Below are 16,717 nucleotides of genomic sequence, written 5' to 3' on the forward strand. Positions count from 1 at the left end.
GGTGAGATGCTTTGGGCATACAGGAGCCACAGGGTTCAGGACGCAGAGCACAAAAGCAACGAAGTGCCCCCGTAGGGCCTAGCACACCCACTCGCGCGCATTCGCCGGCATCGGTAAGCTTGACCCTTCTGGGCTTCCGTAGTTCGGAACAAACTGGATATCTCTAGATGGGGAAGGATAAATATTTTGAAATTCAAATCATGGTTCCGGATTTGAGCACTGAGACAGCAAAGCCTAACCCTCCGTACGTTCTCACGAACTAAAACTGCGAAGACAACACAGCCTCTCCTCTTCACAAAAGGAAATCCCTCCCTCCTCCGGCGAACCGAGGCCGGAAGTTCCGGTGGGCTTGACGTCACTACCGCCCAGTTTCTGGGCGGTGCTAAGATGGACGCTCTACAGGCTCGGGAGAGACTCCGGCGGAGATACCTGTTCCCGCGGGACGTGGTGGTCCGGCAGGACCGCGACGGCTACGCCGGGCCGGGTGAGGCACCCCCCGTGGCGCGCTCCGAGTCGCGCAGAGGTTCCCAGAGGCGAGGCGCCGGACACGGCCGGCCCCGCGGGCCTCTCGCAGCCCTACCCAGTCAGGAAGGACAGGGTTTCGTTTTTTCAAGGCTTTTTTTTTTTCAAGTAGTTTTGCAAGTCGGGTATTTACTGTGGTAAAAGACCCTTAGAGATCAGGTAGCCCTGCGCATCTTGGTCTTCAGGATTCCCAGGAGAGCTGGTTTAACACCTGTTTGGCCATATCCATTAAAATAAAAAATATCCACAGATTGTATTTCTAAGAACCTAACAAAGGAGCGCACTCGTAGCAGTACACAAGGGCGTGTGTGCAAAGCCTTTCATCTCAGCTTTGCTTGTAATAGCGAACGACTGGAAACATCTAATTGTCCGTCAGCAGGGAGCTGGTTAAATACACTTGGCTGTTTATACATGACACAGCAGGCAGACTTTTATGAACCAATGTGGATGCTTTTCAAAGGGAGGCGCAGAACAACGTATGGTATGCCACCATTTGTGTTCAAACCAGATAACATGCGGTGTGTGTTCACCTGTAGATGCATAGAATATGCAAGAATTCAGTAGACGTTATTACTGGTAGCTGCTTTGGGGCTGGGGAACTGGGGTTAAGGATAAAGAGAGCGATTTCACCTTGGATCTTTTTGTCCTGTATGTTGTAAATCTTGTGTATTTATTACTTTTAAAAAGTAAACGCAGAAAACAACATGTGCAGGCATGCTGGTTTATAAATTTTGAGAGTGTCTCGCAGAATTTCTATTATGAATAAGCTTCCCAGGAATTCTGATGGTCAGCTAAAAGCTCGGGAACCTTGGCTACATACTAGTGGTTCTCACATGAACTGATAGAGAGGGCATGTCAGTCACATGGGGAACTTGTTAGACCCCATTTGACCCATTCTTTCAGATTGGGTCCCAAATGGAAGGAATTTGACTTGTCCATCACCTGTCTAAGACAAGTACCATGTTGGGACTGGACCTCCAGTGTGCCCTTTCCACTTTTGAGCTGCCCCAAAAGGTTGTGTTTGTTTAAAAAATTAAAATATGTAGTTGTAAGTAGTGTTTTTGGAAAATCAAGTCCATTTTGTGTTCTAATGTTTGCCACTTGCATTTTTCTTAATTAACAGGACTAATGACTTCCCTAGACTACATGTGAAGCATAGCATTAAAATTCCTATACTACCAGATGGCATTATTCTTTCCAAAAGACTATATAAATAAATTTGGTTGCAAAACTCATTTAGCAGCAAAACAAGTTGACTATATTGGACAGGTTTTATGGCAGGCTTCTATTAATTATTTCTAAAAATATAAACCTATTTTGGTGGTTTTACAGAAGAAATTGGTACTATAATGGGAGAGAATGTGGTTCTTAGAAAGCTCTAGGAAATTATTTTATTTGACTTAAAATAGGTGTAATTTAAAAAAAAAAAAAGGAATTCCCTGGCAGTCCAGTAGTTAGGACTCTGCGCTTTCACTGCCGAGGGAGCAGGTTCAGCCCCTGGTCGGGGAACTAAGATCCTGTAAGCGGCACGGCGTGGCCAAAAAAAAGGTATAATTTTTCCTGTGACGTTAATGGTTACTTCATAAGTTGAACTCTCTGTTATTTGCAGAAACCTCTACACCTGTTGAGAAAAAGGAGAAACCTCTTCCAAGACTTAATATCCATTCTGGATTCTGGATTTTGGCATCCATTGCTGTGACCTATTATGTTGATTTCTTTCAAACCGTTAAAGAAAACTTTCACACCAGCAGGTAAGAAAACTTTATTGCTTCGTAAGTTAAACACACTTGTTTTATTTTTCACGTTTTGTGAGCCGACTTCTTCAAACGCTTAGTAGGCGCCTACTTTCTGCCGGGCATGGTGTTGGAGGTGCTAGTGACGCAGAGTTGAAAAAGAGAGTGTGTGTTCTGGGCACGTACCGCAGAGTGGGTGAGGCTGGAAATTATTTCAGTGGGCTTTCTCAGCACAGGTGTTTTGTAGGATGAGGACGGTAGTGAATTTAAGAAGGACCTAATCCATTTGTAAACCACGCAGAGAGAATGACTGAAGGTCTTTAATAAGATCAAGTACAAGAGCATTGGGAGGAGGGAATGAGAATTGTGGTGGGTGGGAATTGGGTCTCAGAGCTCGTTTTCAGAGAATAGTTACAGCCAACAAGGTAACCACATGTACAGGCTGTGATTGAATTAGAGTTGAGGTCACTGGTGGGAGGAGTCAGGAGCTTTGAGGCAGGATGTCAAATAGTCCATTGTTCATGAGGATTGAAATCTCTTTAGTATAAAATCTAGGAGTTGACATGGAGGGGAAGGTTGTTCATCACACTCCTGAGTCCTCACTGGGCATTGGAGAGTGTTCTGGAGGCCCCTAGGTAACAGAAAAAGAGGGAGAGGTGTTGGTGAGCATCGGAGCTGGCATCGAGAGGGGTGATTTGCTTAAAGTGCGAGTGTAATTGTTTGGAAGTACCAGCAGGGCTAGAAAGATGCAGACGGGACTGTTTGATCCGGTGATATCGTTGGGGGTTGGGGGACACACAGTCTCTCCCGCAGAGGCCCTCAGGAAGAGCAGTGACTGCTGGAGGGGCACCTGAGGAGAGTGAGGGAGCAGGTGGTCCGGGGAAAGCAGGCGGGGGGTGGGGGGGCGGTGTTATGTAAACTATAGCAGGGAGAGAGCTTGTTCGCCTTCCTTATTTCCACAAGCAGGAGCTTTCCCTAAACACTCCCATCTTCTGGCCCTTCCCCTCACTGGCTTCTCCCCTGGGAGGTGCTAGACCTCCTGATAGGGTTTGGGATGAAGAACCAGGCGTGTAGCTCAGCACCTTCTTCCTCTTGGGAGCCAGCTGCCCATGGGAAGCACAGATTCTGGGCTGTTTTTCTGCACCATTGTTTTATGGGGCGACCCTGACATGAGAAGGTCTCTAGGTTTTCACTGTGACTTGAAACCCAGTGGGTAAGTCTGTCTCTTTCTGGGTTTCAGTGTGAGGAAGCACGTTGTCACCATTCACCAAAGCTATCTTCTTTTCGTAGCTCTATCAGTAAAGAAGCTGACAGTTGGTCTTTATCAGTTTGGTTTCTTTGTGTCTTTCAATTGGTCTAGAACTTGGGCTGGGAAAAGAAGCAATGGTTGTTTCAGACACCATCAGTAGCGCCTGCTGCTTCGTTCATGAAATATCTCATGAGAGCCTGAGATGTATCCAGTTATGGTCACAGTGATGAACAAGGCACATTTCTCACCCTCCACCAGCTCATTTTAGGCTGTGATAGATGAGTAAGTCATATGGTGCGTACTGTTTGCGTGTGCGAGGGTATGTGCGGGATGCCGTGAATGCACCTAGAAGGGGCACCCAGTCCAGCCCAGCCTCAGGAGGTAGGCCTTTTTGAGGTTTCAGGAGAGATGACAGGATTTATCCATTTGTGTCCTATGTATCCTCGTATATGAGAATACTAAGTATTCTTAGTAGTTAAAGGAGATGGTGAGGTAAGGAATAACTCACTACACTGTAAGGTGTTTGGGGGCGCCCACAGGAGTAGCGGCACACAGTAGCCCACCGGTGGTGTGTGACAGAGCCTGGACTCAGCCTCCGGACCAGGACTGGGGGGCATGAGAAGAAAGTGGGAGTCATAGGCCTGTCCTCAAAGAAGTGTCATCTTAGAGGAAGAGAGACAGAAACGCATGGCCGAAGGCTGAGGATTTTGAGCAGAGTCGTGTTGCTTTCTTGCTGAGGCCTCGGTAAGCAGCGGGGAGTTCGGGCAGCTGTGGCGGGAGGGCGCTACCCAGAGGCAGTCCGTGCAGGCTGCCTTCTGCTTTCTCGAAAAGGGTTCATTCCTCTGATTTTCCAAATCTGGCCTCCTCCCATGACCAGCAGGGGCTGGAAGGAAGGGGCTGATGAGCTTTTTCTCACACACACTGAGCCAAGTCTTCTGTGGAGTTGGAAGGAGCAAAAAGCCATTGGCCCTTGTGGGAGGACTGGAGATATTCTAGGAACAGGAGGGTTTCATTTAGAAATCTTTTACAAGAGGCGATATGAATTAACTCCTTCCAAATTGAAATTCAGTATTTCAAGAAACCCAGCTTAACTTGGAGGAGTTGATGGTATCTGTTGAAATCTTTATTACTCTCACGCTCAAAACTTCAGAAACAACCAGAAAGCCGCTCGCTTTCCTGTATGTTTAAAGAAAACGTCCTTTTTTGTCAGTTAGTTTATGAAAGTGTGTGTGTGTGTGTGTGTGTGTGTGTGTGTGTTTAAAGTCTTACTTTTTCATCCTTTCATGTGTCTCACTCTCATCTTTACCTACCCATCTCCTATTAGATCTAGACTTTCTGCAATTTGGTATTGAGTAACTGTGGGTCCCTCTGCCCCTTCTCCAGTTGATATTCTTCTTAGAAATAGATATTTAGTCTATTAATGTTAAGATACCTGATTTGTTAAGTGCTGTCAATTAGCACTTTTTTTTTAAACCACTTTATTTTTGTGTACATATTTGCTTAACAATCACTGAATTTCTAGTCAGCTTCAGGTATCTGAAGAGCCTTTAAAAGTAGTTTATATTGTCTAGACCCAAGGTATGCTGCACACAGTCTGGAACAAAATTGCAAATAACATCTTTCTTAAGATAGGCATAGAAATTCTGATTCAGTAAGTTAAGATGCTTCCTTTCTCTAGTGGCAGGGCTGAGTCATACCTGGCTGGTAGGCCCTGTGTTATGGGACAGGACTCAAAATTCAAATCACCTGTATTCAAAGGTAAACTTACAAAACCTTTGTCAGATACGTGCACTGTCAAAAATGGGATCACTGCCATTGGTATGGTAAGCCAGCAACGCTATGAGCCTATGTCACATTTCAGATGTGTCAAAAAAGATTATTTACTATTAGGCTGCAGAGGATGTAAAAGAGGATAATAGAAGGGTATTATTTTTGTCTCTACAGTTGGTTTCTGTTTGGCGGTACCTTGTTGCTTGTTAGCTTATCGATTGCATTTTACTGCATAGTCTATCTGGAATGGTATTGTGGAATTGAAGATTATGATATCAAGTATCCAACGTTGATACCTATTACAACTGCTACTTTTATTGTAGCAGGAATTTGGTAAGTTACCTTTGGAATGAAAATTTTTTTGATCAGGTAATGATGTACATGGTACAAAATTCAAGAGGGAAAAAAAAGGGAATGATGGGAAAACAGTCTTCTTGATTCCCTTTTCAGTAGTGTCTTTCTTTACTTACATATTTAGTTATTTAAAATACAAATGGTGACATGCTATATATATATATATATATATATATTGCATTTTGCTTTCTAAATCATTTTCATTGTGAAGTATAATGCAGACAGAAAAGTGGAAGAATCTAAAATATACAGCTGAATTATCATGCAGTGAGCCTTGGTGTAAACCCTAACGAGAAAGATCTGTGCCAGCCCCCTCTAACCCCTTCCATGCCCCCTCCCAGTCACTGTACCTTCATTCCTGCCTGCAGGTAAACACTGTCCCCACCTTCATGGTAACTGCTTTCTTTTGCATCTCTTATAGAAATGGGTTCATATAGTATGTATTCTTTTACTTTTGACTGTTTACATGCAACATTATGTATGATTCGTCCATATTGTGCATAACAGTTGCCCGTTTTCATTGCTGTTCAGCATTCCATCTTATAACCAACTCCCAGTTTATCTGTTCTGCTGTTGATCGCATTTGGATTGTTTCCAGTTTGGGGTTATTATGAGTGATGCTGTTAAGAACATTCTTGTGTATGTCTTGTGTGCCTGCGCGTGCTTCTGTTGGATGTATATGTACATGCATACATATATACGTATCTCTAGAAGGGAAATCATTGGCTCATTGGGTATGCATACCTCCAACTCTAGTAAATAGTGCCAAACTGTTTTCCAGAGTGATCTTTTTTTTTTTTTTAAATTGAGTTTGGAATTCTTCCATACCAGTACATAAAGATGTGTCTCATTCTTTTTAACAGTTACATCATTATCACTGCATGGACATATCATGATTTATTTAACCAGCTCCCTGTTTTTTTATTCTTTCGCTGTTATAAATAATGCCACAATTAACATCATTTTTCATAAGCTAAGAGGTTCTCAATGAAAAGTTTTTTTTATGTTTATAAAAGTATTTTATAACTTGCTCATTAAAGAAAAATCTGTAAATTACAGAAAAACACAAAGGAAGTAAATCCCATGATCCTGCCAACCAGAGAGAAAACTACACTGAACATTGTGTATGGGCTTTTAGGTTTTTTCCCTCTCTTTATATTAATTGCATTTTAATTTGGGGAAAACCACACACCTTTGTACATATTCAGTTTAAATGTATTTTTTCTATTATGTATTTTCTGTAGTTGAAGTTTATGGGTGTTTGACATATGTTGCATTGTGATGCAGTTTTTTATTAACCCTTTGGTGACGAGTGTAGACAGTTGTCTTATTTTACAATTTCTTATAAGGCTAATGTCACCCCCGGAAATATTATTGTATGTTTTAGAACAGTAGGATTATAGCTATTTAAATGTCTACTTCTCAAAATATTATGTTAGTCATTAATTATCTGAAACACTTATTTAATTGACTATAATTTTCCTTTATTAACTTCTGCTGTTAAAAATTCAGTTCATAAAAATCATTGCACTTAGAAAGTGTGTTATTCTTACCTGGTGACAGGAATAGTATTTTTCTCAATGGAAAGTTTAATAGCAGCTTATAAATGATTACTTTTTCATTCTGTTTCTGACAGAAAAATACTTTAACCGTGTATTTTTTTTTTTTTTTTTACCATTATAGTTTGGTAGTGTGTGAGATAGTAAAAGCAGGCTGTAGTCATTTTATTTCGTGTTCCTTTACAGATACTAATGTTAAGAGACTGAAGTCTCTGTTAAGCCAGGCCAGCTCTTGTTAGAGGAGCTTTAGTGATTCCAGTTCTGAGTACTTCGTGAAGAAATTGTGATATTTCCAATATTGGCTAAGTCACATATCTGAGAAACATGATTTATATATAGAAAGTTACTGGCTGAATGAACTTTCCCAAACCGGGTAAAAGTGAGTCCTTTAAATCTAGATTCTGCAGTAGAATATAGTTGTGTAGAGTATAGCTATAGTTGTGAACTGTGTGGCTATTTTGTCCTTTTCGTTTCAGCTTCAATGTTGCTTTATGGCATGTGTGGTCATTTTTCACTCCACTGCTGTTGTTTACCCAGTTTATGGGGGTTGTAATGTTGATCTCACTCCTTGGATGATTTCTAAAGGTAAGATTTCTGGAATGGTATTTCTAATAATGAATGCATTTGAAAAAGTCTTTCATGATAATTTTCAGTGGACATAGCAGTAACGGACTAGTAAATTATTTGTCATGTTTACACAAGAGTTGTTCATCCATTGAACTCTGAGGTAGAAGGGACTGTGATCCCTTTCCATTTGCATAATTTAGTTCTAAGTGACTACTTTTTAGAGAAGGCACCCTGACCTTCCAAGATCTCATGAAGAGAGTATTTGCACCTTCCAATATGGATAAGTTCACACATTGATTCATTTTCTATCGCAGTAAACTTCCATCTACTTCTATACTGATGCCTATTGGCTAGATCGTTCTTAGTTAATGGGAATATGGGAAGAATGGGCAATTTTACCCAGTTGAGAAGAAAAATCTGTTTTCTAACTGTCCTGGCTGCCTCATAAAAATCTGATGGATGGCACACCAGCCTTTCCCTTCCATGTTATTTATAGAATTTCTGCTTCCCCAGAGTCCACTGTGTCCCTGGGCCTGCTGCCTTCACAGTGGGGTCTATTTGCTAATTGTCAGATAACTCATTTATTGAATAAGTATGTGTTCAGAGTACTCACTGTACATGCTTAGGGACATGGTGAAAAAGACAGACGGTCCCTCTCTTCATGTTGCTTACGTTAGAACTTGGAGAAAATCTATTCCATATGTCAGTTTACTTACTTGTAAACTTGAAAACTGAGACCCAGAGAAGTAAACTTGGAAAACTGAGGCCCAGAGAAGAAAAAGTTAATGCACTCAATTATTGGGGTGCAAAAGAAAACTGACATTTCAGCTCACAGACAGCATGTTCTCCCTTTGGAGTTTTAAAGGAAAGTCCCTATAACCAGGTAAAGAAGAAATGGATGTCCTCTCATTGTTGCTAGTCTGAAAATAGCTGCTAGCACACACATGCTGATGTGCAGAGTCCCCTCCACACGTTGTGCTGTATCTAGGACCGTTTGGACTCTCACAGTATGTCCTCTGTCCCTGTTGACCTGTCGCCACAAGAACATTCCCTCATCTGACCCTGTCTGCTTTGAATCTCTGGCTGTTCCGTATTGAGTTTTTCCACGTGTTCAGGAGCTTTTGACTTACTGCCGACATCAACGTTTAGTTGGTAACAGAGAGCCAGAGAATGTTGTAGGCAGGGAGATTGAACTGTGCTTTTTAATATTAAATCCAACAGCCTGAGATAGAATGTCTCGCTTGGGTTTTCTTTCAGGTGTAAGGGCATGTCAGTTTAAAGTGAATGATTAACATCCTGCTAGCTGAAAGCACCGCAGACATAATGGAAAAGCTACAGTGTGTTTTTGCATCTATGAAGTGAATGGTTTCCTTGGAAGAATTGTAACTTTATAGCTCTGTAGTTGAAATCAGAATAAATTATATTTCATTTGTATATTCCTAAACTCATTATCGAATTTTTCAGATTCAAAGTAGAAATATTCTATTCAAGACAGAAATAACTAATTTGCAGTGTTAATCTGTTTGGATCATTGGAGAAATTGTTGGTGTAAAAATTGAAATGAATTTTCATTAGAGATGCATAATGTACTCCCGATAGTTCAGAGAAGTTGTTCACTCTTCCATTTAAGGGTGAGCAGTTCAGTGTTTGAGATGACTGGCTGTGTATATAAAGGAATGATAGTGTCATGTGCCTTTAACCCAACTTCAGCAATTCCTAATAATACCGTTTTTATAATAGCTTTGTAAGGAGGAGGACCAGTTGAAAGGATTTTGTGTTTTCCCATCACTTAAGATTTATCACTGTGTAAATTACTGGGTTTTTAGCATTTGTTTAACATATGAACTTTTAATCATCTTAAGTACGTGTAATTTTTTTCTTAATATTTAAATAAAGTATTTCTATAACTTTCTTGTGGGTTTTGTTAATACAAACTTTGGAATTGTTTCTGTCTTCAGCTATTAGCACTTTCACTATAGAAATAAGGCTTCTTTTTAGAGAAGGCTACTCTGCTTTTCAAAGACCAATGGAAGACAGTATTTGCACTTTCAGATGCAAATATGTTTACATTAAACCTAAACATCGTAAGCATTGTGACGTTTTAAGTACCTTATGTTGGTTTCTGCGCTCCCCACCCACAAGGGACTTCAGGTGATGATATGTTTCAGTCAACACTTGTGTCTGGCTCGGATCACACCCTGCAGTAGTAGTTAATCTTGACCTTGAGCAGCAGTTAGTCTTTCTCCAGCTGTGAGGCAGGAACATTATCTGTGTTGTTGGGTTGTGGGTGATAAGAATAATGTTTATGAGACACCTACTACAGTGCCTGGCACACAGTAGGTGCTCACTCAATAAATGGTAATGGAGAGGGAATGAAAGACAAAGTAGATCAAAGAGAGGAATGGGAAGAGGCAGGCATGATCGGTAAACAGAATCAAGCTCAGTTGGTGTACATATGCGTGTGAGGGTGTGTAGAGAGAGTCATTTAAAGTAAGGAGCAAAGTCAGGCGAAGGTCAGAATCAGGTGGCCAAGTCAGTCAGTTATGTGAGGGTCCAGTGTAAGGCGGAGGTTGCAAACCCAGGAAGTAGGATTAGAGGGAGCACTGATTCAGACCCTCTGGAGGGAACGTGGTGCGGGGCAAGGGACGTACCCCCCGTGACAACTCCCACAGAGTCTTTGGGCAGATTCTGCAAGAAATCTTTCCTTCCCTCCCTCCCTTCCTTCCATTTTCCTTTTCTTGCAAAGTAGTTTTACTGTTGATACTTGGTTAGAAACCTAAGGCTGGGATTTTCTGTGTAATACAGTCATTAGAACCCAGTTAGCCAAGTGCTGATACTGTGGTATAGCTAGGGTGGTAAGGAGATGATCCTGTTACAAAGAGACATCTGAATAAATTTGTTTAAACAGGATCATGCCTGGTCCCTGTGCCCATTAAATAAGTGCTGTGCAGATTATTTGTGGGTCTTTTCCTATTGTTATAATTATTATTTTCTAAAATTTATTTATTTATTTATTTATTTATTTTGGGCTGTGTTGGGTCTTCGTTTCTGTGCGAGGGCTTTCTCTAGTTGCAGCGAGCGGGGGCCACTCTTCATCGCGGTGCGCGGGCCTCTCGCTATCGCGTCCTCTTTCGTTGCGGAGCACAGGCTCCAGACGCGCAGGCTCAGTAGTTGTGGCTCACGGGCCCAGTTGCTCCGTGGCATGTGGGATCTTCCCAGACCAGGGCTCGAACCCGTGTCCCCTTTATTGGCAGGCAAATTCTCAACCATTGCGCTACCAGGGAAGCCCTTGTTATAATTATTAAATAAAAACTGTGTCAAGCAGTGTTGTCGCTGCTTCTAAACAAGCCTGTGGGAGGAGCATCCACTCAGAATAGTAACGAATAACGGAACTAACCGTTGTGAATGTTTAGCATGAAAGTCAGGGATATGGTAGAAGCAAGTGTGTGTTCTTAAAAATGTCCCTGACTGACAATCCCAAGTGTCAAGACCGAGTCTTCCACCCAGGTTGCACACTGGTTGCCTCAGGCCTGCTGCTCAGAGGTTCCCATTGCAGCTGGTGACAAGGCTGTCTTGTGAAGAGTCCTCCAGGTGATTCTAACGTTCAGCCTCGTTCCAGAACTATCCTGTTCCAGTCACTTTGGGCAGAGATGTCTCTGCAGAAGCTAGAATGTTCGAATTGTCAGGGAACACAGAGATAGCAGAATCGAACTTAGCTCCCTAGGGTAAAAACCAGATTGAGGCTCCCTCCAAATCTGTGTCTGGGACCTAGCTTGGGAGGCAGTGGTCTTTCTAGGAGACTTTGTAGCATTTAACATCCTGGCTGTCTCAGGGTTCTTTGGTTTTATACAACAATAACAAGAAAAGGTCTCTGGCTATGCTTAAGCAAAAGAGAAATACATTGGAAAGGAATCGAGGGAAAAGCTAAGAGCCACATCTTTATAAGTAGAATCATTTGGGGCGGTGGGGTGGGGTGGTCCTAGGTAATAGGGGTTAATAGATGCCCTCTTCCGTGGCCACAGTTAGGATAACTGCCCTTCACTTAAAAATATTTAAAGACTTTGATTCAGCTCAGTGTTTCTTGAGGTGCGAAAGAGCTTGGTAGATTTTAAGAAATGTTTACATAGAATTCATAAAAATAAATAACAATCAGGAATATTTCGCATACACTAAGGACTAATTTGAAAGAAGCCAAATTGCAGGCTCCAGGTCAAGGGAAAATTGGGAGTTGAACAGAAGAGTAAATTATTCCTAAAAAGACCACAAAGATCTCTTCTAAGTCTCTCAGATTCAGTTTTGAAGTTGAGGAATGGGATTGTCCCAATTCGGCAGAAATGTAATGTGTAGCTATTTTATTTCTAAAGCAATGTGAGCAACTAGCTTTTGGTAGAGCTGTAGCTTTGGCAAACCTTATTATACCTCACTTTGGGTATATTCGTGATGCCTTGAGATGCATCATTCCTGTCCACATACAAATGTGTTGTACTATTTACCATCTTCAAACAAACACCCAAGATAGGGCTCCCTCAAGCTTCTCCAGTTATTAACCACTTTTTGGGTCCCCTTTACAGCAAAACTCCACCGAAGAATTCTCCAGGCTTATGATATCCAATTGTGTTCCTCATTAAAAAAAAATTGTATTAGGATGTATGGACGCAAAAGAGTGTGTGTAATGTTCCTTTATGTATAAAAATAGGGTCCAAAAGGATGTCAGGAACTTGGTCCCTCCCCAGCCCACACTCGGGTAGGAGTGGATCCTGGAGTTCACTCAGCTCACTGCTTCCCTTGCTCCTGTGCACCCAGCCCGCAGCCTGATCCCCACTGTCTCTCAGGACCAGCAGGACTCCTTGTAATCCCTCCACCCCTGTCATGGTGCCGCCACAAAACCTGGGATTCCTTCTCATACCCTGGGCTGACTTCCACGTGCATCTGTCTGTATGTCCCGGTTATCACCTATCACTGCATAACAAACCACGCCAAAACTAAGTGCCTTAGGACAACCACCACCCTTTATTTTGCTCAGGAATCTGAAATTTGAGCAGGAATTGATAGGAACAGCTTGTTATGTATGGGGTGACTCAACTGGGACTGGATGGTCCACTTCCAAGGTGGTTCCCTTGTGGTTGGTGAGATGGTGCTGGCCCCCAATTTCACTCCGCCTGGACATCTTCATGGGCAGCTTGGGTGTCCTCATGGCATAGTAGCTGGGATTCAAGGGTGAGCTTTTACATTAGTTTTCTGTTGCTGCTGTAACAGATTGCCACCAATAGCGCTAAAAATGACAGAAATTGATTATCTCACGGTTCCTTGGTTAGAAGTCTAATATGGCTCTCGGCAGGGCTGCATCCCTTTCTGGAGGCTCTTAGGGGAGAATCCATGTCCTTGTTCTTTCAGGCTGTTGGCAGAATTCAGTCCCTTGCAGCTGAAGGACTGAGATCCCCATTTCCCAGCTGGCTGGCAGCTGAGGGCCGTTCTCAGCTTGGAGACGCCAGCCACGTGCATTTCTTGCTCGTGTAGCTTTCTTCCTCCATCTTCAAAGCCTAGGACAGTGGGTCAACACATCCCTCTTATACTTTGAAATTCTCCTGCCTCTTCTTCCATTGCCACATTGCTCTGACCCACTCTTCTGCTGCCTCCTTCACTCCTAAGGGTCTGTGTGAATACATTGGGCCCACCCACCTGGGCCACCCAACATCATCTCCGTGTTTTAAAATCCTTACTTCATTTCAGTGTTCCTTTTGCCAGGTAACAACATATTTATAGGTTCCAGGGAGTAGGGTGTGGACATCTTTGGGGCCATTACTCCACCTACCACGGTGTTCCTAGAGACAGGAAAAGGAAGCTACTGCTTAAAGCGTGGGCTCAGGAGCTGAGTGTCACTTCCATCCTATGCTACTGGTCAAGCAGTCACAGATCCCCTGTTTAAGGGGAGGGGGACATGGCTTTGCCCCATCCTAAAGGAGGAGTACCAAAAAATTTGGAGGTCGTGTTTTAAAATTGCCATAGTCTAGCAGCCACTGTGGAGAGCAGTAGGGAGGTTCCTTAAAAAACTAAAAATAGAGTTGCCACATGATCCAGCAATCCCACTCCTGGGCATATATCCTGAGAAAACTTGAATTCTAAAAGGTACATGCACCCCAGTGCTCATAGCATCACTATTCACAACAGCCAAGTCATGGAAGCAACCTAAATGTCCATCAACAGACGAATGGATAAAGAAGATGTGTATAAATACAATGGAATACTGCTCAGCCATAAAAAAGAATGAGATAATGCCGTTTGCAGCAACATGGATGGACCTAGAGATTATCATACTAAGTGAAGTAAGTCAGAAAAAGACAAATATCAATGTCATATGATATCACTTATGTGTGGAATCTAAAATATGATACAAATGAACTTATTTACAAAACAAAAACAGACAGACATAGAAAACAAATATACGGTTACCAAAGGGGAATGGGGATGGGGGAGGAATAAATTAGGAGTTTGGGATTAACAGGTACACACTACTCTATGTAAAATAGATAAACAACAAAGCCTACTGTATAGCACAAGGAGCTATATTCAATATCTTGTATAAACCCTAAGGAAAAGAATATGAAAAAGAATTATATATATATGTGAGATTCACTTTGCTGTACAATAGAAACTAACATTGTAAATCAACTATACTTCAATAAAAAAAAGAAAAGTGAACATTGCCACAGTCTAATCTCTGTTCATAAATTCTCTAGATTCCTTCCACATGCAAAAGTCATTTATCTTCCAGGAATCACTGAAGTTTCATCCCATTACAGCATCAGGTTCAGGCTCGAGCTCCTGGATCTCATCATCTAAATCAATAAAAAGTGCCTCATCAGACAAAAAGCATAAAATACCTAGGAATAAACCTACCTAAGGAGACAAAAGACCTGTATGCAGAAAATTATAAGACACTGATGAAAGAAATTAAATATGATACAAATAGATGGAGAGATACACCATGTTCTTGGATTGGAAGAATCAACATTGTGAAAATGACGCTACTACGCAAAGCAATCTACAGATTCAATGCAATCCCTATCAAACTACCACTGGCATTTTTCACAGAACTAGAACAAAAAATTCACAATTTGTATGGGAACACAAAAGACCCCGAATAGCCAAAGCAATCTTGAGAACGAAAATCGGAGCTGGAGGAATCAGGCTCCCTGACTTCAGACTATACTACAAAGCTACAGTAATCAAGACAGTATGGTACTGGCACAAAAACAGAAAGATAGATCAATGGAACAGGATAGAAAGCCCAGAGATAAACCCACGCACATATGGTCACCTTATCTTTGATAAAGGAGGCAGGAATGTACAGTGGAGAAAAGACAGCCTCTTCAATAAGTGGTGCTGGGAAAACTGGACAGGTACATGTAAAAGTATGAGATTAGATCACTCCCTAACACCATACACAAAAGTAAGCTCAGAATGGATTAAAGACCTAAATGTAAGGCCAGAAACTATCAAACTCTTAGAGGAAAACATAGGCAGGACACTCTATGATATAAATCACAGCAAGATCCTTTTTGACCCACCTCCTAGAGAAATGGAAATAAAAACAAAAATAAACAAATGGGACCTAACGAAACTTCACAGCTTTTGCACAGCAAAGGAAACCATAAACAAGATAAAAAGACAACCCTCAGAATGGGAGAAAATATTTGCAAATGAAGGAACTGACAAAGGATTAACCTCGAAAATTTATAAGCAGCTCATGCAGCTCAATAACAAAAAAACAACCCAATCCAAAAATGGGCAGAAGACCTAAATAGACATTTCTCCAAAGAAGATATACAGACTGCCAACAAACATGAAAGAATGCTCAACATCACTAATCATTAGAGAAATGCAAATCAAAACTACAATGAGGGCTTCCCTGGTGGCGCAGTGGTTGAGAGTCCGCCTGCCGATGCAGGGGGCATGGGTTCGTGACCCGGTCTGGGACGATCCCACATGCCGCGGAGCGGCTGGGCCCGTGAGCCATGGCCGCTGAACCTGCACGTCCGGAGCCTGTGCTCCGCAATGGGAGAGGCCACAGCAGTGAGCGGCCCACGTACCACAAAAAAAAAAAAAAAAAAAAGTGTACAGGTGGTGGGATAGGGAGGGTGGGAGGGAGACGCAAGAGGGAGGAGATATGGGGATATATGTATATGTATAGCTGATTCACTTTGTTATTAAGCAGAAACTAACACACCACTGTAAAGCAGTTACACTCCAATTAAGATGTTAAAAAAAAACCCACAAAAGCAACTGTACAGTTGGTGCCTCCTCCAGGAACCTCTCACCCTTCTTGGCAGACTCAGGGCTTGCCCAACCCTCCCGCCCTAGGGCTCCTGGAAGGCAGGGCTGAGTCTCATGTTTGATACTCTATAGCTTCTCAGCGAGTTAAATAGTTATCCATTGAGTGTGTCTCCACCAGAATGTCAGCTCCGTGAGGGCAGTCTTTCATAACTGAATTCCTGGCACCTGGAACAGAGCCTGAAATGATTCAGTGTAGTATAAATGAGTGTAGACCACATAAATGAATGAACAAAGTGAAAACGTGAATGATGGCAAGTCCTCAGGTTGACTCCCTCCCAGCCCAGGGCTCCCTCACAGCCAGGACCTTCTGGCAATCAGAACCAGCTAAGTAATTTGCTGGATCCACTGCAAAAATGAAAATGTGGGTCCCCCTGTTCAAAAATTAAGAATTTCAGAACGGCAACAGCAGGATGTTAAACCAAGGGGAAAGGGTGTCTCCTGAGTGCTGGGCCCTATGCTACTGCACAAGGGGCTCGCTGTGAGCCCTGCCTGCCCTTTCCTGGGCTCCATCCCCCAGCAGCTCCCTCCCAGCTTCCCGCTCCAGCCCTGATCTCAGCCACGCCAGCCCTTAAGACCTCCTGAGAGGAGCATTCTGGCGGACCAGGTCAGCTTGGGGGGCCTGGGGGAGC

The 16,717-nt window shown here is 42.5% G+C and overlaps 1 protein-coding gene across 1 annotated transcript; it reads left to right on the plus strand.

Moving 5' to 3' along the window:
• Positions 1–373: 373 nt before the first annotated feature.
• On the plus strand, positions 374–9,665 carry TMEM128 (transmembrane protein 128). The gene is made up of 5 exons (XM_079921047.1): positions 374–484; positions 2,132–2,273; positions 5,449–5,607; positions 7,664–7,772; positions 9,012–9,665. The coding sequence occupies exons 1-4, from the start codon at positions 388–390 to the stop codon at positions 7,761–7,763; spliced, it is 498 nt and encodes a 165-aa protein (XP_079777173.1). The 5' UTR covers positions 374–387; the 3' UTR covers positions 7,764–7,772; positions 9,012–9,665.
• Positions 9,666–16,717: the final 7,052 nt, after the last annotated feature.

The sequence above is a fragment of the Stenella coeruleoalba genome (genome assembly GCF_951394435.1).
Source record: "Stenella coeruleoalba genome assembly, chromosome: 4".
In the NCBI taxonomy this organism is placed as follows: Eukaryota; Metazoa; Chordata; class Mammalia; order Artiodactyla; family Delphinidae; genus Stenella; species Stenella coeruleoalba.